Source organism: Heloderma suspectum, chromosome 4, assembly GCF_057233095.1.
Source record: "Heloderma suspectum isolate Gila_16-S chromosome 4, 16-S_ref, whole genome shotgun sequence".
Classification (NCBI taxonomy): domain Eukaryota; kingdom Metazoa; phylum Chordata; class Lepidosauria; order Squamata; family Helodermatidae; genus Heloderma; species Heloderma suspectum.
The window spans coordinates 171,588,628-171,609,973 of NC_139461.1; the positions used below are offsets into that span (position 1 = coordinate 171,588,628).

A 21,346-nucleotide genomic window follows, 5' to 3' on the forward strand; every position below is an offset into this window, starting at 1 on the left:
CACTCAAGTGTGTTTTGTCTAAATCCCTGGCTACTGACGGGGGCTGATTCGGACATCAGCTCTAGCAGTGTCTGAGGTGGTAATCAATGCTTAATTGCCGTGAAATACGGCCCTTTGGAAATTCTGTGAATTGGGGGCTGCGATAATGGGTGGGGGAGCCCTGAGAGAAAAGGTGCATAAGAGCGAGACAGAGTGAAGACAATGCGAAATAGTGGCCCGCTGGCATGCATGGGTACGGCTCACGGGGAGGGAAAAATCAGCGGGGGGGATCTGAAGAGAAAGTAGTGTAATGAAGTCGGTGAGGTGACGGTGCTTCGAAGAAAGAATCCCATGGACTCGGTGGCCACGACCGAGAGCCGGTTCGCACGTGACATCCACCACTTTATTCCTCCACGCCTTTGAATGCGTGAACTCCATTCCAGGTGCTGAGAAACGATATGCGAGTTCCTAGCTGGGCCGGGTCAGTGCAAATCACGACTCGATGCTGCCATTATGACCATTCAGAGCCTCCTTTTGCAATGGGAACGAACACGGCAGGTAAAAATAAAGGAGAGGGTGAACTGACAAGGTTTAATGCGTTCAGGAGATCTGGAAACGGACCTGAGCCCTGTCTCCTCCTGAAAGGCAATCAGCAAACACTCAGCCACCTGTTGGTCCAGCTTTTTGGTCCAGACTGTGAGGGAAGGGGCAGAGCTGTCCGTAAGACGCCTCCCCCTCGCAGGGAAAAAGGCGAGACTTGCACGGGATCCCCACGCCCCAGCAGCGCTCTTTCCTCTGCATCACCTGGAGACCCTTTTCCCCGCCCCGGGCTTTTTGAAAGGAGGCGCGCAGGGATTGGCTGGAGGGGGCGTGGCTTTCCTGCGGAAAGTGACGTCACGCCCTCTCCCTGCAGTGTGAATGAATCAAAGCTGCCTTCCCTGGACCAGCACTCCAACGAAAAGGAGGTTGCTGCTGCAGCATCACTTTTAACCCAGGATACAGTCAAGCTGGGATAGCAAGAGGATCCAAGGGGATCTGGAACAGACCGGGCTCGCCTCAGCCCTTCTGCAACCTCTCCAAGGATCAGCCCCAGCCATACCTTATTTTTATTTTATTTTTAATAATTTTTAGTTAATCTCCTTGGGGGGTTTTTTTGGCCCCCATCTTTTTCGTCTTCTCTTTATATTGAAATAAAATGATGCAAAGCTCAGCGCTCACTACAGAAGGTTCTGTGAAAGGGCTTCCAGAAATTCTTGGTGTGCCAATGCAACGTAAGGAATTTTCTCTCTCTCTTCTACATTGATTTAATAATAAAGAAAACTGGCAGTCTTGGGAGCTTGAATGGTGCAGGGAGGATTACTATAATAACTGCACTGTACAGAAGGATACGTGTGTGCGTGTTTATGTAACGTTGTGCTGCCGATATTTCATGATGGTAAACAGGTGGGCAGGTTATTTTCCCTATTAAATAGCTGCATAGATGTGCACAGCAGTCTCTTTCCTTGTGGATAAACAGCATTTTTAGCACTAAAAACAACACATCAGGCGGGGAAGAAGGCTTTCAGCACAATCCTATCCATGTCCTCTTGCATTAATGGGGCTTACTTCTAGGTAAATGGTCATAGGAATTCAAGAGGAAAAAAGGCGGGATATAAATGCAATAAATAAATAATAAATAAATAGGACTGCAGCCTTAAAGAGGTTAGTGAGCAGAATTTGGGGAAGGCGAGAGAATGGCAAGCACATCGAATAAGGGAGAGATCTCGTCTCCTTGCAAGAAGTTTGCCTGGAAGCTTCCTGCCTCTAGTCCCCGTTTTCTCTTCAAAGGGACCGCAATGGGGGGCATTGTGGTGGGGCTCCCGAATAGTCTGTATGCGAAAGTGCCCTTGTCGCTGTTGTGACTGTTCGCCCCCGCCCTGTCCCATTCCTGTTCCCCCGCAACTCATTTGCGCTCAGCTTTGTATTTATTTTCTTAATGCCCAATCACTGGCTAGGCTGCTGCATTTAGGGGACACCCCCTCCGGATTAATTGCTCCAGCGCTGTGGCTTTCTCTAGTTTAGAGTCTGGGCACAAGTAAAGGTAAGGTTAATGGATACACGAGCAGATGCAAACACCTGTGCTTACCTTGTACTGGCGCGCGCCAAAACAATGCACTGTGCCATCTGTCGTGTGTATAGGTGTGTATCTTATGTATGTAGAACTATGAAGACCTGTGTATCTACTGAGTGTGTGGATTATCTGGTATCTATTCTTAGATGTACAGCATGTCCTTCGAGGTGTGCCTATGCAGATACATCACTTGTATCTGTTTACAGAGACATCCGCTGTTGTTTTACTGCATGTACAAACATACATAAAAAGGGATATAAATAGGTGAGGAGGGCGAGGGGCTTTTGAAGATGTGAATAATATATATTTCCCTATATGGAATGTATCCTCCCCCCCCCCCAATCCGCGTAGCTGCATATGTGTATAACACAGCACCTGTTTGTCTAATCTGTCCGATTGCATCCCTCCTATGTTTCAGTCGACCTGCCTGTCGGCCTACTCTTAAACCATACTTATTCAGAGGTAAGTCCCACTGATTTAAATGGGGCTAACTTCTGGATAAGCAGCCCGCATAGATCCGGCTGAAAGTCCCACTGGGTCTAATGTGACTGACTGATTTCTAAGTAAGTGTTCATAGGAATGCAGCTTTATTTCCTCGTCAGTATGGTTGGGATTTCTGCCTGTGGCTGCTTGCAATCACATGAGCGGTCACTTAGGAATAAGTCTCATTTAACTCCGTGGGACTTACTTCTTGGTAGACAGCCTTACGATCAGTATATTTGTTTATAAAATAAGTAGGCACTTCGTTTATGTATGGACCTGCAAATACACAATTAGGTGGGCTTGTAATGTATGGGTATACAGTATTTGTTCATTTATATGTATGTATTCATTTTATAATTTCCCTCGAGAGATGTACCTGCTGATGAACAGAAGCGTTAAGCTTTTAAGTTTACACATGTAGATCTGTAGCATGGCAAGAGTGATATGTACCTATTTAATAGTGTGAATATTTCTAGAGAAGCCAGCCTATGCACTCAAGGCTACCAACCTAAACACGCTTGCTTGGGTTCCATCGCTATCAATGGGATGGATGGACAAATCTGTTCTCTCTGTGTGTGTGTGTGTGTGTGTGTGTGTGCGAGAGAGAGAGAGAGAATGTGTCTACAAGTAAGGGGCATGATCAAGTCAAAATTAATCGCTTTTAAGTCCCGTTCATTTCAATGGAGGATATATAAGCACGTGCTTAACTCTCCTACTGAAATCAGTGGGACTTAAAAAGCGATTGACTTCTCTGGAACGTGTCCACGCTGTGTGTTATCAATAATGATGCCATAAATTGAAGGGAACCTCCCCCCCCCCCTTCCTGAGCGTTTTACAAAGTTGGCCAGACAAACCCCTAAGCCGGGAGGTCGTATGTGCCGACAAGTCACTGAAGCAGCAACCACAGGGCGGTGAGGGTGGCTTTCGCCAGGACGGGAGCTGTTGCGTCCTGGTGTACTTCTAGAGGAGACACGGACGCGGTCTTGATGCGCACGTGCATTTGTGCGTGTGTGCTGGTCACACTCCGGCCTCTGCAAGAGAGCTGTGTTTGTGTGCAAGTGTGCAGTCTCGGGGGGTGGGGGTGGACATTTATATTTTTGCTCACACTCTCCCGCGCACACACAAGGCGCTGTATCTGCACGGCCGTGCGCCCAATAGGTGGCCATGCACCACTCAGCCTCTGGCCCTCCGTGTACTTTCTGCGGAGCACGCTTCCTCCTGCGGCGGCGGCGGCGCGCGTGGTCGGCCGTGTTCCGCAGTGTTCCTCGCCGGTCCTTCGGCCTGCCGGTGGCTTCGTCCGCCTCTTTCCTCGGCCTCCCCCGCGCCCGGTTGCTTCCGTCCTTGGAAGCCTTCGCTGCGTTGGGTCGGTGAATCTACCTGGCTGCCTTGGAGCTACGGGGGGGGGGGCGGGGGGGGGGCTTCCAACGGGAGATCTGTATGCGCAGACGGGAGCGGAGGGCGGCCTTCGCCTTCCGGGGGCTGCTCTGGCTCGGCTGGGATCTCATGTCTTGGCACGCCAGCTGGACCGGCTCCCGTCTAGTCAAAGCAGGACTACGGAAGATTTAAGCCGGGCGCAGCCGCCTGCTCCTCTCCACCAGGCTTACTCGGAAGTAAGCCCCATTGATTTCAGTAGGACGTTCTACTCGCAGGCCCTATTTAGTGGGCACCCCCCAATTCAGGGAAGTCCCCAAACCCATTTTCCAACCAGTATAATGTTTTTCATGTCAACGGGAGTTTACGAGTAGGCTCCATCCCACACCCGAGGGCATTTGGCCTGAGCGAACACACACCTGTTTGCTTAGGCTGAAATCCTCGAGCTAGGAATCTTTTCAAGATGGCCCAGATGTTCATTTCGCCACAGTCTCAAGTGTCAGAGATATTCAGTGGGCTTTGGGATCCAGGAAACCTCTTAAGCCGGAGCATTTTCCTTTGGACTGGGGGACCGCGTATGGCCCAGATCAACAAGCCAGTTAAACCAGGGAGAAGCAGGCTCTAACCTTGCTCACATTTACTCGGGATTAAGCCCCACTGAACGTAGGACTTCCGAGTAAACATACACAGTGTTGGGCTGTCATTGAGTTGCTTCCAAGGCTGCGTAACTAGTTTGCGGGTCTCACCTAAGCGTTCAGGCTGCAATCCTATATGCACTTACCTGGGGGTAAGTCCCACTGAACTCAATCGGATTTCCTTCTGAGAAGACATGCCTGGGATTGCATTGTAAGAAACCCTAAGTGGTAGACTGTATGAATCCCGCACTTTTCTTCCTGGCCTGCTGCCTACATCTCCCCCCTCCCCCCCCCCTTTAAGGCTCTGCTAGGCAGCGCCTTCTTACTAGGCAGAGTTAAGGATCTGCTGAAGAAACCAGTAAGATCTGAGTTTCCTTTAGGCCAAGCTTTGCCTCTGACAGTCAGTGGTGATTCATTCTGGACGTCCGAGAATGCACTGCAGTCCCCCCCCCCCCCCTCCAGGCCTTTCTGGAAGAGGCTTTGACTACGGCTCCTCTGTCTGTCTGCTTCTTTCGATTGCCGCAGTCCCAAGCGCGTTTACTTGGTAGTGAGTCCCACTGACCTCAGTTACTTGCGAGTCAACACGTGTACAGAGCCTGGTCCTAACTATGTCTACAAGTCCTGCTAAATTCAGCCTTGAGAATGATGTTCCGAATTCGCACCCTTTGAGGACTTGCCCAAGTCCGTTTTGGGGGGGGGGGTGAGGGGGGGGGAGTTAAGCGAGTACAGGAACTGTGGTATCGGAGCAAGCGCAGCAAAACTGGGAATGGAGCTTTCCCTCCCCAATAAAAGGGGGAGGGGGCAAAGGCGAACCGAGGCTGGAGTTTCCTTTAGGTCTAAAGGCCGGCTCAAAGGCTTTATATTTAGATGCACACCTAAAATGCTTTAATGAAATCTACGCCTAAAAAAGTAACGGGAGGATATGGCAAACACGTGTATGCAAACAACTTTATCGTATACATCCACTCCCCGTGGATCCGTGCTCTAATTTCGATATATCACCTTCCCTGCGTTCGCCTACTGGTGGGCAATCAAGCAAATATATTTCGACAGGACCCTCCATTACCTCGTTTTTATTTCCTGCCTGAACAATTCCTTTGGCTTTTCTGAAAACTGGCTTTCACCAAATTAGGAAGGGCGGACTGACTGCAGGCGGAAACAGATCAAGAACTTGCTGGAAGCCGTGTGCCCCAAATTTATAGCCTGGGTCACTGATAGAGTATTTCTAATGGAGAGTCAATTGGTTTAATTCAATTAGGCCTAGAATATAACTCAGAAAGTCCGTTAAATTCCAATTATCCAACCGCTGATGTGTGCTTGTATTCGCACATTTTTCCTGCCTTTCTCTTCATGTGTATACAAACGCCAACGTGTTTTACATATTTATATCTGCTGCCTGTGTTTTTCTCTCTCTGTGTCAACATTGGAGTACACAGAGGACTGGCTACTCCCCGGCAGATCCGGATATTGTGTGTATTCCGTATTTTGGTCTGCCCACAAAAATGATCACGTCTGCATCTCTTGAAAACACACACTCTTTCTGTGCACCTGTATCCTGCATGCATACAAAAGCTGCCCTCCAGCACAAAGTTAGGTGCGCTTTAGCCCACTGAAATCAGTGAGGATATAATATATGTCTATTGTCTACCAAGCCTTCACAGGTTCTCAGTTTATTCCCGCATACAAATGTTCGGGGTGAAACGTCAGTTCCATCTGAAAGTCACCATGTTCTTTCTAACCGGTTCCCTTACTATTTTCTCTGTGAACTACTTTTTCCGCGGTTTCTTTCACTTTCTCCTCGATCGCCTGGATTATATTATATTTTCCTTGCACTGTATTGTTTCCCTCGCATCGCTTTCAAAATCTGTAGACCCATTGCCTAAATGCCAGCCTGGCAATCTCGCCGTTCCTATTCCTCTTAAATTCTTGCGGAGTGTCCTTTTGATCCCTGCTGACGAGGCCTTTTTATTTGGGGGAGTTGGAAGGGTCAGCTCTTTTACCAAATCTTCTTTGGGGAGGGTGAGCAGGTGAGGAATTCCAACTGCGCGATTCTTGATAGAAGTGAATAACTCTACACATGGGGCGTCCATGGGTTGGATGGGTCTGGACCTTGAGGCACCCTTGCGTTTAATCTAAACACACTCCGTCCGCGCGCACACACGCGCGCCGCCTTTTGCTCTTTCTGAGTTTCTTTGCGAGGATCTGAGTTCCCGAACGTCCCTGGAACAAAATATTATAAAAGCACTTTCTTCCATCAACTTGGGCGGAATACCGGTTTGTTTCCTTCCATCTTTTCCTATTTTAAAGAACAAATCTTGGCCTGGGAAAACGGCACTTTTTCCGTTCCGAATAAAGGTTCACCTGACCTTTCCTCGACGTCTACATCTTCCCTCTTCTCTACCCGCAACGATTTTGGCTTAATTACTTCCCTTCAAAAAGTAACAATTTCACCTCCCTCCCAAAGGCAAACATGAAGTGAGGGAACGAAAGGGGCTTCGCTGGGAAACCCTGGTTGGTGCCCCTTGAATAGACCTTGGTTCGAAGCGGTGTGTGTGTGTCAGTTTCAAAACAGTTCGGCAGAGAAGGGCGCTGAAATTGACAGCACGGGACTTTATGCAACTCCTTCCTTGGAGCGCTTGATCTCCTCTCTGGCTGGTATCCACACCGGAGTGGATTTAGCCCGGATATTTAATGCAAAATCAGCAGGATAGAAATCGAATTAAATCCACATTAGTTCGGTTAATTGGGTTGTTGCGGATTTGGAATGTAAAAAGGACACCCTCCTTTACTGTTGGCCTGCAGATGTGCCCCCTCCCGCCCCTTATTCGGATTCCCCCGTCCAGAAAACCAGATACGGAGAGGAGTGAGAAAGACTTAAGACGAGGGGACTTCGTTTTCCACCGCCAATGGCTTTGTGCGTTCTGGCTGTGTCTATTCGCGCAAAATGAGGAGGGGGCAAAGAACGGGAAATAACTATTCCTCAGCCATTGATAAGTTAATAAGGAGGTGGTGGTGCTTTGGGTCTTGCCCAGTTCCTCAGCTATCACTCCTCCTAGCTGAATGTGGACCCTCCTGGCACATTCGATGGAAACATGGGATTAATTCAAGAAAAAAAATCTCCCCCAACCCAGCCCAAGATCTCCATGTAAAAGAGCTACGGGAAACTCTGGGGAAGAGCAGTAGGACTGGCCCCCACCCTTCCCCTTTCTTGCGTGATCCCAATTCTTTCTCCAGTGTAAAATCCATTCTCCCTCCGGTGCAGAAGGGAGGGAGAGAAGCCTCATCCTGACACGCTCTTAACTCTCCCAGCGTCCCCCAGAGCGTTTTCTCTGCCCTCTCCCAATGCGCCTGGGGAGGAGCGGGGTGGGGGGTCCGTTTTCCCTCCTCTGTAATTACAAACTTTCTCTCATACGCCGACAAACACCCCTTCGGATTTTACTTGCGGCCACTGACCCGGCGAGTTCCTTCTTTCCCTTTTGTTTGGTTGGGGGAAGAGAGGGAGGTCGACACCACAGACTTGGCGATATGGGATTCATATTTTGTAATGGGTAGAAAATCATCTCTTTCTTCCATCTCATTATGGATGTTTCTTTACTTTCCTCGGGTTTGAGGAGAAGGGAATTCGTCCCACCCCCCTAGTTGGAGGGCAAAATTCGATGGTTTTGAAACGGATTTGGCTAAGAACAAAATGCGGGTTTTCTATCATTGTTCCTCATCGGGTCTGAAATGCCACACAGCCCCGATCTGTCCCCTTCCCTTCGTCCAGAGGTACTTTTAAGAATGTCCCTCTTACGAAGACGGGGTTAAAATTCGACATGTGTAATTAAATAAACACTGCTAATGGTATATCATGCTTTTATACTTGGTGTGGGAAGTTTAATCTTCCCTCTCTTTCTCTCTCTCTCTTTTACCTATTTAGGCACCATTATTATGCGACATTAATTATATATTCTAATGCATTTTATCAATATAATTTATTTAGCCATTTTTCCCATACAAAAGGCTTTGCACATCCATATACTGTGTGGTACATCTATATAATACTAAGTGGAAGAAACAACTAGTTAACAGTAAGCCAAGAGAAAGTAATAAACCGAGAGACAGAAGGCTGGGGTCACAGAAAGAGAGGCAGAAGAGGAGGGGAGAAAACGGAAAAGTATATTCCATGCGGTAAATAAACACTACTTCAATAATATGCATATTGTTTGAATCATTAACTCTGATGTGTACATTTTCTGCTTTTGCTGAGTTCCCATTCATTTCAATGGAGTTTGCACAGGAGAAATTACAGGTGGATCGTACCCACTGTATGTATGGGATGTGCGGATAGATGTACAGCCCACGTTGGCAGTTGGAAAGAATTAAGTCGAGAGTAAATACATGCGTCGTGTGTATGATGCCGCAGGCTGTGGAGAAATGTTCTGGGGTTTCTCGTTTTTAACGGTATGTATTTAGAGGGACGGGCAGGCTGTGAGAAATCTGGATCCGAGTCGTCCGGAGTGGGTGGGGGCCTTACTGATTTGCCATCTTTATGGGACCTAGCCCTGACAAGCAACAGAATCCGGGGGCTGCAACAGTGCAGGTTGACTTCCTACTTTTTTTTCGGATCTGGGTCAATGGAGCTCTTATATCTCCAGCCGGGTTCCGTTTTTAGACATGTGTGCGGGTGTGTTTGGTCATATCCAGAAACCTTTCTTCCCTTTATATGACTTTCACCCTCTTTTGCATGAAGTCAGCAGATCCGGTTGGGAGCCTGTAAGAAATGAAATAACCTGGATTTTCACCTTTAAACAAAATACTGATCTGGAATCTTCCCCCCAAATTTGACATCCCTCCCCCCAATTCAGTGCATTTTAATTTCGCTTAGCATCTCTTTCTAGACTGAGTGACCAGCCAGGAGGGGGCGGCGGGGGGGAAGGAAATCAGCGAAAACAAATAAATTGTTGACATCTTCCTTCTTAAAAGATATGAACATCTATTTTGCCCTTGTTTTGGCTTATTTTGGGCTTCTTGTTCGGGGAATTAAAAATGTGCAACGTTCGAATTTTAAGATGGTTGGTGTGGGGGACCAAAAAGCTGCCACCACTGAATTTTCAAAGCGGAATTTGATTGTAATTTGATCGATTGTAATTTGGAGACACGAGAGTTACTGAGTCCTCGTTTCTTTTCTTTCGTTTAAAAACCCTGTATTTTGAGAAAAGGCACGACATCAGGTGCGGCTTTTAATGCAATCCGTTCTGTATGTAATGGTGCCCCCCCCCCCGGTCTCCCGTTGTCCTCCCCCACCCCCAATCAAGACGAAGCCATCACCATCCAGAGACCAAAGCGAAGACTTGTAGGCCCCTCCCAAACCTACTATTCTATGATTCTATGGACAGCCACCTGTCAGGGATGCTCTGACTTGGACTCCTGCATTGAGCAGGGGGTTGGACTCGATGGCCTTGTAGGCCCCTTCCAACCCTACTATTCTACGATTCTATGACTTTCGCTGCCTTCTGTTGTAGAAGCGGATCCTGTTTCGTCGCTTGTCTTGTTGCAGCAGGCAGGGGGGCCTGTGTGTGTGGGGGGTGGTTTACATGGAGGTAAAGGGTACCAGGGGGTCGACCTTCCCCCTTTGGGCAAATTCTGTCCTTTTAGGCAATTCTGAAGGCTCCATGATCCAGCATCCAGTCCCTGATTATTCCCTCCCAGGATTATCTCTCCTTTGGAATTTGTGTCGCTTCCCCCCCCACACACACAATTACCTTTCCTGGGGTGGGGGGATCCCTGGGCGGGGCGGAGGAGGAGGTCAGAGTTCCTAATCCCGTTACAGCAAACGGAGGAAGCTGGGGCTGTCCTTTTTTCAGTGGAACACCCCGCAGCCTCCGGTTCTTGCGCCTGCCTGAATCCTCGCGTTTGGTCCACTTAGAAATTGGCCTCGGGGAGGCGAACAACTCGCCCCAAGGCAGCCAGAAGGTCACTGATCGGGGTGGGGGGGCAAGATTTCAAGCATGTCCCTGGAAATCCACGAGGCAGATGACAATAGCTACACCCTCCTCTCCAGTTATCCACGGATGGTTTACAGCTTCCCTCCCCCACGGCCCTAGCCGCCCCCCCCCCAGGCCCCTAGCCGCCCCCCATCCTTACCCACCGTATTTTCCTTCCCTTCGGTGGGATTCCCTAATTAAGTCTGATTCGTGTTTCAGCGATGTTTTGCGCAACCCCCCCCCCCGCACGGGGGGGGGGAATCAATCCGAAGGGGAAAGGAGTGAGGGAATCGCTGCGCCGCACCAGGGTTTAAGCTTCAGCTCTCAGAGATGATGCTCTCCATCCACGCACCCCGTTGGAGGTGTTAACATTAACGCTGAGAGGTAGGAAGACACCTGAAGACAGGTGATACGCAATTTTTTCCCCCTCCGTTGAAGGCTGTTCGGAAGAGGGAGTGCTGCTGGTGGTGATGTACGCCACCCGCCCGCACACTTCCACCCCTGGCATGTGGGCTTTGCAGGTTTGTGTACGGCTTCCAAAATCTGCCCGGCGGCGAAGGAGAGGCGAAAGAGCGTACACCGCGCGAAGGAGAGATTCCACGCTCAGCTGTCCTGGGAACTGTGTTTGTCCCTAAGCAGCGTTGGCAGGTTTTCCTTTCGACGGGCTTCCAGCCTCAGAAGATTCTGAATTTGAAAGAGGCGGTCCGTGGAGCTGAAGAAGGGGCATTTCGTCAGTTGTGGGCCCTGGATAATAACAGCGCAATCCTATACGTGTGTTCTGGCGGGGTAACAGTACTCCCAGTGAAGCCCAAGGAAAACCCCCTAACCCGCTTTTTCCATGCATTAAATGCAACGTAACATCGCAATTACAGAAATAAGCCGTGTAATGTTAGTGCCTGAAGGGGCAGAAATTCCAAGCGCGGGCCAAACGGAAATAGCAGAATATCTACGCGGTCTGCGTTTTTAAACGATCCTTTTTTCAGATCACCCGAGTTACCTTTCTTTTGATCTGTGATGCCTATACATTTGGTGACCCTCAGTTCACCTAATCTTGCATCTCTGCCCCTATCCTCCTCATATTTGGGGCATGATCCAGCCAGCGTTAATTAAAAAGACCCAAGCTCGCTCGCTCTCGGTTTCTCTGTGCGTGTGTTTTAATAGAAGTGAAATTAGCACGTGATTAACTTCTCAATCGAAGTCAACAGAATTCAGATCGAACTGGCTCATGTCTACAATCTGCTATTCATAACCGTTGCATATTTTGTTGAAATGAGCACTTTGTCTATATTTGTCGGTTTTCAGGTTTGTCCGCACCTTCTGCTTGCTTCCTTTTTGACCTGATGTTGTTGTTGTTGTTGTTGTTTAATTTAATTGGAAGTTATACTACTGTACTGGCCCATTGTCCTCTTGCCCTCCCCTGAAGCATGCAGGATGCATATCCATCATCCTCTCCCCACCTCCCTTCTATTCCAGAGAAACCTGTCCTGGTTTAAACAATTAACAATGTGCAGAATTGAAAAACAAATAATGAATAAATAAAGCAAACTGATGCATGACAGATTATCCAGTAGCTGGTATGGAGAGTTGTCCCTTTGTTCTCAAAGCAGAGAACAGGAGAGAGATCTTTTGAATGTATCAAGCCTTCCAGTGACACAGAATTTAATCATACACAAAGTGCTTTAAAATTCTGTGTCTGGAAAGCTTGCACACATTTGCCCTAGAGAAATCAGTCTAGTGAAAGAGATTGGCTTGCCAATTCTGTATTTATATTTAAATCCAGTATCAGATCCTTGGATATATAGGAAAGGGTATTATGGCACATTAAAGACTAGTATGTTTATTATGGCATAATAGAATGTTCACTTCCCCAGTCCTTTCGATTACTGGACACTAAATTTGCTTTATTCTCATTACTATGTGTCTTTGAGAGTTAATAATGTCACAACTTTTTTGTGTATGTAGCTAAAATATTCCGTTTTCCAAATTCACCCTTCCTTCATGCTGCCTAACTTTTGCTTTTTACTAAACATATTTAGGAATAATTTTTTCAGTAATCCCCAGAACTGCTCTGTAAGACAAAGTCAATATTGTTGCAATTTTACAGAAGGGATCTGAGGTTGAGAGTCAGTGAATTATCCACCCAGTGGGGCTATGTTGGAGGTGAAGTTTAAACCCAGGTCACTCTTAGACCAGAACTCCAGGTACTGAATCACGCCCATCTGTAGCTGTTAATGGCATTCTCTTATCTCAGTGGACCACACTCAGAGCAAGGGATGGGTTGGGTGTGGATTGACTCCCCAATATAAGATTCCCATCTCCTTCACAAAAGTGCAGTTACCAGGGTGTCTTGAAGGAAATTATTTATTTATTTATTTATTAAATTTATTAATCGCCCATCTGACTGGTCACCCAGCCACTCTGGGCGATGTACAACCCACCATAAAACAATTTTAAACAATAAAATTTTACCATAATTTTTTTTTTTTAAATACCCTAACCCACCCCAAATTAAAACAGTTAACCCAGTTTAATCAAGTTAGTAGTACAAATATGCAGAACCTTGGATAATGGGACTATGAGATCCCCAGGGACTTGGAAACAGTCTTGTGCTTCTACATATGATGTGGTTATGTATGTGGGAACATGGGTTTATGCTAAGTGTGAACATTTAAGCTTAAGCCCTGAGAATATTTCCTTTATTTACCTGGTTTTGCCAAGGACGGTATTACCTGTTGTTTTTTAATTAACATTTTAATTGCTTCCCATGCTTGGCCGTATTCTTGGAATCACTTCTGATACAATCTTTTTATGGGCACATGTCTTCAGGTTTGCATCATAGTAACTTCGGGCTGGTTAGCGTCATGTCTGTTTCTCCACTGAGAGAAGTCTGTTCAGTAGCTGTTTGGTCAATTGCAGGTCTGTGCTGAGTCAGGGGGTTTTGGAGGCATGGCTCTCCTTCCTGCTATTTCAAGGCCCCTTCCCTGAATGTTCAGCTTTAATTAAAAACAACAATGCTTTAATTAAAAACAATCCCTAGCCCATTTGCCATCTTAGGGAGACAGAAGGAAAAACGTACAGTGTTCTGCCCTGAGCTGCTTGTTAAGAAGGAAAACCTCTTTCCATCTTCCCACCTTCTGACAAATGACTACAAAAGCTCTAGGATGACTGAAAAGCACAAAGCACTTAAAATAAATTAATAATGTACATTTTATTTTATTGAAAATGATTTCATAACTTCTACCTTTAAAACATATTCGCCCATAGTGGCCTTGGGTTCCTTGCAAGAGGAAAAGTGGCGGGATAGAAATGCAATAAATAAAATAAAATAATAAATAATAAATAATGTTGCATGTAGGTTTTTGCTGTTGTGCATTGCCCCCAACAAAATGAGCGGGGGTGGGGGGACAGGGAAGCATGCATCACCTTGAGTGGGATCTTACAAGTCTAATAAATAAATTCTAAGGAAACCCTGGCAAGCATTAGAAGACAAGGGCCTTGAAATGAGTATCAGTCAGGGATACAGACAGCTATTTTTCTATCCCCCAACTCGCAAAATAGTTGATTTTTATAATGTTGAACTTAGGAAAGTCAGCTGCTGTTATTCTTATTTAATTAAAGTATTTTAAATCCCACCATGTTCCGGTAAATGCAACTTAAGTCTACACGCCACATTAAATGACTTAATGGGGCCCTCCATTACTTTTGTTGTTTTAAAAAACAGATCCTTCATTTCAATCTCAGGGCTAGTCCATTTTGACGAGGTGGAACATTCAAATAGTATAGTTCTCCCACCCACTAATTATCATGGGGCACAATGTACTGGGATGTTCACCTTTGAAATGCACAAGATCATGGTATTGCAACACCGTAGTAAATGCTTTTATCAAGATGATCTTGGCAGACATGGAGCATTTCACAAAGCTTGGGTACATCCATCTCCTGCTCAGCTGCCCTTAGTAGCCAGGGGTGCTGTTTTGGTTTTCAGTGGAGGTAAGAGAGAGATTTCAGTATCTGCATGTGTGGAGGTGGAGGTGGAGGTGGCGGTGGTGGCATGTGCATGAAGATTAATTGCAAGTTTCCAAAGCCTGCTCTTGGATATATGGATATATTCAAGCTAAGACACATCTTTGGGGCAATTTTAAAGTGCATCTGTTGTAGATGCATTCTGTACATCCTTATAACAAATGCAGGAGCTTCTGGGGACTAATCTTATCTGCAACATGAAATACTGGGGGAAAGGGGGGAAAGGTTGGCTCCCACTACTCACTTCTGCTAGTGGTACTCCAAATCCAGTTTTTGATGCAGGCCTACCTCTTTCACACAATATTCTTGTGTACATGTAGCACCATATGTATAGCCGTGTCAAAGAAATAATCAGACATTCAAAGACCATTTTCATGTTAAGAACCATGTTAAACAAATTGCAACCTGTTCTTTATTTGTATATTGTGCAGGCACTCTTCAAGAGTTATAAGACCAGTCCTGGTACTGGTAAAAAGTATTGCTGAGACTTGAAAGAGGTCCTGAAAGCCCATTCAGACCAGGTCAGACAACAGGGTGAGCATAGAAAGGACTGTCAATTTTCACTGTGGGTTTTCTTCAGTTTGCCGGAGTGTGATATTTGCGTATTTAATTTCCATTAACATTGCTTTAGCATTTTTAATCCACTGGATCTATTAGAGGGGATCTAATAATGTCACCATGCTGACTAATGGCTTACAAATGGCAAGCTGTTTTTTTTTTGTTTTTGTTTACTACATTCCTATACTACCCAATTGCTAAAGCTCTCTGGTGATTTCACAAAATAGAAGTTAAAAACCATAAAAAACAAGAATACAACAATAAAACATAACAGTTCACCAGCAATGTTTACTTGGTTATTCCCTTTTATTAGGGTAGGACTACTGAATCAGCTTAGTGGCATGTGAACTGGGAGACCTGGATACACTGACAGAACCCCGCATGATTCAGATGATCTGCATAACTCAAAGCTTGCTTCGCTACTCTGTCAACACTGTTAGCACAATAAAGAGTATTAGAAACTTTTCTAGATGCTTTCTATTTTGGGGAGCAATTACAATGCTTCAGTTTATAACTGGATATTCCTAAAATGTAGCCATGTTAGTCTTTTGCAGCAAACTCAATAAAGAATTTTATGGCACCTTAAAGACTAACTGATTTATTGTGGCATAAGACTTCACAGAGCCCCCTTCACCAGATGCATTAAGCGTTATCCTCAGTTGGTAGGATAAACATGGGGACAGAGAACTGGGGGAGGGGGGACCCATTTGTAAACAGTGAGATGAAAAGACAGTGAAAGGTACAGCATGCCTGTGATGTTTTATGCAAAGCTCAAATATATACAAGATAAGACCAATGACCATCCACAACAATAGTAAATGCTAATTATGCAATATTTCTAGCTTTGTTCAGCTAATTTAACACCTGTCATGGGGGGAAAAATCCTTGGTCTTAAATGTATAGAATCAAATTTGCTAATATTCTTGCTTTTGTCACAGAGTAGAAAATGAAGGTGTCATTTACTATCCATTCCTTGTGACTGAAGAACTGTAATTTACAGGCAGTTTTGGTTATTTCTTTAACCATTTGTTTTATAGGTTATATTTTTACATTCTGATACTTGTACCTATTTGAATCTGCAAATAGATTAGGGTTGTCAGAATGACCCCCTAGTCACTGCTAAATTTCAAATTGTACAAAAGTGGAAGAATGAAACAATTCATTTTACTGAGGGATGTTATGAGAAGCTGTGCAATATACTAATCATGGATAAGGCATTGCACCAATTGAAGAAAACTTCAAGACAACAGAAGAAGCCAATGTGGCTTCACAAAAAGCTTAGAGATGACCTGAAAACAAAAAAGGACACATATAGGAAGTGGAGAGAAGGCCAAGCAACAAAGGGGAGAGTACAGAGAAAGAGTATAAGCAGGTAGCACAGAATTGCAGGGATGGCGTCAGGAAGGCTAAAGCTGAGAATGAGTTGAGGTTAGCGAGGGAGGCTAAAAGCAACAAAAAGGCTTTCTTCAGCTACATGCATAGTAAAAGACAGAGGAAAGAAATGGTGGTTCAGCTATTAAATAAGGATGGCAAAACGATAACAAAGAAAAAGCAGAACTGCTCAATTCCTACTTTGGCTCAGTCTTCTCCTGAAAGAGGGTCTATGACCCCCCTGGCAAAGGTGAAGTACAGGCTGAAGGGGCAGGATTGCAGCTTGAGATCGATAGGCATATGGTCAAAGAACACCTAATTACTTTGAATGAGTTCAAATCTCCAGGGCCAGGTGAACTGCACCCTAGAGTAATAAAGGAACTGGCAGAAGAGCTCTCAGAACCACTGTCTATTAGCAATCATGGAGGATGGGTGAACTGCTAGATGACTGGAGGAGGGCTAATGTTGTCCCTCTCTTCAAAAAGGGTAAAAAGGAGGAACCTGGGAAATACAGACCAGTCAGTCTGACATCAATCCCTGGGAAAATTCTGGAGCAGATGATAAAGCAATCAGTCTGTAAGCACCTTGAAAACAAGGCAGTGATTACTCGAAGCCAACATGGATTTGTCAAGAACCAATCCTGCCAGACAAAACTGATCTCATTTTTTGATTAAGTAACCTCCCTTGCAGACTGTGGGAATGCTGTGGACAAAATATACCTCGACTTCAGCAAAGCTTTAGACAAAGTGCCCCATGATATCCTGATGAGCAAACTAGCTCAATGTGGGCTAGATGAAACAATGATCAGGTGGATCCACAGTTGGCTACAGAATCGGACTCAAAGAGTGTTTATCAGTGGGATCTTCTCAAACAGGGGAGCGGTAACGAGTGAGGTATGGCAGGGCTCAGTCCTGGGCCCAGCGCTCTTCAACATTTGTATTAATGACTTGGAGGAGGAGGTGCAGGGAATGCTGATCAAATTTGCAGATGACACAAAATTGGGCAGGATAGTTAATACCTTGGAAGACAGAAACAAAATTCAAAGGGATCTTGATAGATTGGTGCGCTGGGCAGAAAACAACAGAATGACATTTAATAGGGATAAATGCCAAGTTCTGCACCAAGGAAAAGTTACAAGATGGGGGATACGTGGCTCAACAACATTACAAGCGAGAAGGATCTTGGAATTTTTGTCCATCACAAGCTGAATATGAGCCAATTGTGTGATGTGGCTGCAAAAAAGGCAAATGCTATTTGGGGCTGCATTAATGGAAGCATAGCTTCCAAATCCCAGGAAGTACTCGTTCCCCTCTACTCAGCACTGGTTAGGCCTCATCTGGAGTACTGTGTCCAATTCTGGGCACCACACTTTAAGAAGGATGCAGACAGCTGGAGGGGGTTCAGAGGAGGGCAGCAAAGATGATCAGGGGACTGGAAACAAAGCCCTATGAGGAGAGACTGAAAAAACTGGGCATGTTTAGCCTTGAGAAGAGAAGACTGAGGGGAGATATGATAGCGCTCTTCAAGTACTCGAAAGGTTGTCACAGAGAGGAAAGCCAGGTTCTCTTCTTGATCATCCCAGAGTGCAGGACACGGAACAATGGGCTCAAGTGACAGGAAGCCAGATTCCGGCTGAACATCAGGAAAAACGTCCTGACTATTAGAGCAATATGACAATGGAACCCATTACCTAGGCAGGTGGTGGGCTCTCCCACACTGGAGGCATTCAAGACGAGGCTGGACAGCCATCTGTCAGGGATGCTCTGACTTGGATTCCTGCACTGAGCAGGGGGTTGGACTGGATGGCCTTGTAGGCCCCTTCCAACCCTACTATTGTATGATTCTATGATTCTAGTGTCAGATATTGTTATTGTTATTATTACTGTCACTGTTATTGTTATTATTCTCCAGTTAGGGTTACTGAATTAGATATTGCTGCTGTTACTTGACATTTTCTTTGTGTACCTGAATAGAGTGCTAATTTATTTCAAATATTGTTTGGTTTCTTTGGTATTATTGCCTGAAATTCGAATTTTACCTTATTTTATTTAGTGTATGTTTCTTACTTTATAGTTTGTCCTAAGTTGTTATCTGAAAACGGGCGGGTTGAGTGGGTGGGCGGGCGGGCGGGCGGGCGGGCAAGCAGGCAGGAGAGCAAGGAGAATGGACAGACAGGCAGGGGAAAAGAGCCGGCGAGGGAGGGAGGGAGGCAGAACGATATCACCAATAACTGCCCTGGAGGCAGCAACGTTGGCTGTCCCTACGGACAGCAGCAAGTCAATAGCTGTAAAGCGAAGATTTTGGCGCGCAGAAGCACGCTGGGTCCAGGCGGCTGGAACGAGGACGAAGCCGTTCTCCAGCAGGCCAAAGTCCCTCATCGTGTCTTTAGCTGCGTGTAGTGGTGAGAGTGATGGACTGGGAGCCGGGAGATCCTGGTTCTAGTCCCCACTCGGCCATGGAAGCTCACTGGGTGACTTTGGGCCAGTCACACACTCTCAGCCCAACCCACCTCACAGGGTTGTTGTTGTGAGGATAAAAGGGAGAGGAGGAGGAGGATAATGTAAGCCGCCTTGGGTTCCTTGCAAGAGGAAAAATGGCGGGATATAAATGCAATAATAAATAAAAATTTAAAAAGTGAAAAATTGGGGCAGGGGAGAGAGCAACCAATTGTAACAAGTTAAGGCAAAGTGTTACCTATATATATAAGCCTTAACATACAAGAAGTTCAACCTGGCCAGTAAAAATCAGCACAATCTGAACAGTCTGGAAAAGCTTCTGAAAGATGCTTAGAACTTCCTATATTTAAAGGAGAAGAAAGTTCTGAGAACACCGTCCTTGATGTTCTTGTCATATGGTCTTGACCTAAGAACATAAGAACATAAGAAGAGCCATGCTGGATCAGACCAAGGGTCCATCTAGTCCAGCATTCTGTTCACATAGTGGGAACCCACAAGCAGGGCATGAGCACAACAGCACCCTCCCACCCATGTTCCCCAGCAACTGGTAAACTAGGCTCACCACCTCTGGTTCTGGAGGTAGCACATAGCCATCAGGATTAGTAGCCATCAATAGCCTTCTCTTCCATGAATTTGTCCAACCCCCTTTCAAAGCCATCCAAATTGGTGGCCATCACTATATCCTGTGGTAGCGAGTTCCATAGTTTTACTATGTGCTGTGTGAAGAAGTACTTCCTGTTCTCTGTTCTGAATCTCCCACCAATCAGCTTTATAGGATGACTCCAGGTTCTACTATTTTGAGAGAGGGAGAAAAATGTCTCCCTATCCACTTTCTCCACACCATGTATAATTTTGTAGACCTCTATCATGTCTCCTGTTACCCTCCTTTCTTCCAAGCTAAACAATCCCAGCTGTTGTAGCCTTCTCTCATAGAGGAGATGCTCCAGCCCTTGGTCATTGTAGTTCCCCTTTTCTGCACTTTTTCCAGCTCTACGTTATCTTTTTTAAGGTGTGTTGACCAGAACTGTACACAGTATTCCAAGTGTGTTCACACCATAGATTTGTATAAGGGCAGTAGTTTTATTCTCAATTCCTTTTCTAATTATGCCTAACATGAAGTTTTCCTTTTTTACAATGGCTGCACACTGGGTTGACATCTTCACTGACCTGTCCACCACAACCCCAAGATTTCTTTCCTCCTCGGTCACCACTAGCTCACATCCCAACAGGCTGTACTTGAAGTTGGGATTGTTTGTCCCAATGTACATCACTTTACACTTGCTTATGTTGAACCATAATTGCCATTTAGATGCCCATTCTCCCAGTCTGGAGAGATCCTTTTGGAGCTCTTCACAATGCCTTTTTGATTTAACCACCCTAAATAATTTGGTATCATCAGCAAACTTGGCCACTTCACTGCTCACCCCTCATTCCAGATCATTTATGAACAGGTTGAAAAGCATTGGTCCTAATGCAGATCCCTGTGTGACCCTACTATTTACTTCCCTCCATTGGATTTACCATTTATTCCTGCTCTCTGCTTTCTGTTCTTTAACCAGTTACGGATCCATAAGAGGATCTGTCCTCTTATTCCATGACGGCTAAGTTTGCTCCGGAGACTTTGGTGAGGGACTTTGTCAAAAGCGTTTTGGAAGTCCAGGTAAACAGCCTCATGGAACATTTGGTCAAGGGAATACTTGCGATCTGTCTTACAGATGTGCCTTGAGTGCCATTTGTTGGCAGAAAGATAGGACATAAATGGAATAAGTAAACATATGAATGAAATCACAACATATCATGAGGGAGGAGGATATCTGAGGACTCCGCCACTTGGGAAATCTGTAAGGAGGTCAGCTCATGCTTTATTCTACAAGCTATGACCAAACATGTCTAATTTGGCTCCAAGGAAACCACAATTTTGCATTTAGGAAAAATCCATTAACAAGCAACATTTGCACAGTTTATCCTGGATTCCAATCTCAGTTAGTGCAGGATTTCAAATTCTCTGGCAAGGAACAGGGTGGGGGCAAGAGAAAGATGGATAGATGAGGAACAGGAAGTACAAGTGGAATCTTAAACAAAACATAGCAGTGTATCCCCCACTCCTGCTCCTAACAAGGGATTCCGCCAGCCAGTCCCTCCAAGCTGTCCACTCCATTCCCCCAGATACAACCTTTTTCTTTCCACCCAGACTTTCATGGCTGTTGAGCATGCCCAGTCCTCATTGGGCTGTTCTTTTAAAGTATGTATTTTTGCTGTAGCTTTTACTTTTTTAAAAATAATAATTTTATTTACAAATATAACAGGACAGAAATGGAAGAAACACAAAAAACAACAAAGCAAAAAACAAAACCTGCTCACAACACCATTAATAATTTAAAATTTTAACACTCT

At 45.6% G+C, this 21,346-nt stretch overlaps 1 protein-coding gene across 1 annotated transcript in view; it reads left to right on the forward strand.

Annotated features, from left to right (window-relative positions):
* The first annotated feature begins 1,174 nt into the window (after positions 1 to 1,174).
* The window catches only part of LHX4 (LIM homeobox 4), a 104,400-nt gene continuing 84,228 nt past the window's right edge, over positions 1,175 to 21,346 (forward strand). The window contains exon 1 of the mRNA XM_084851281.1: positions 1,175 to 1,250. Within this exon, the coding sequence (XP_084707407.1) occupies positions 1,175 to 1,250 (76 nt within the window). The remainder of the gene's footprint in view (positions 1,251 to 21,346) is intronic.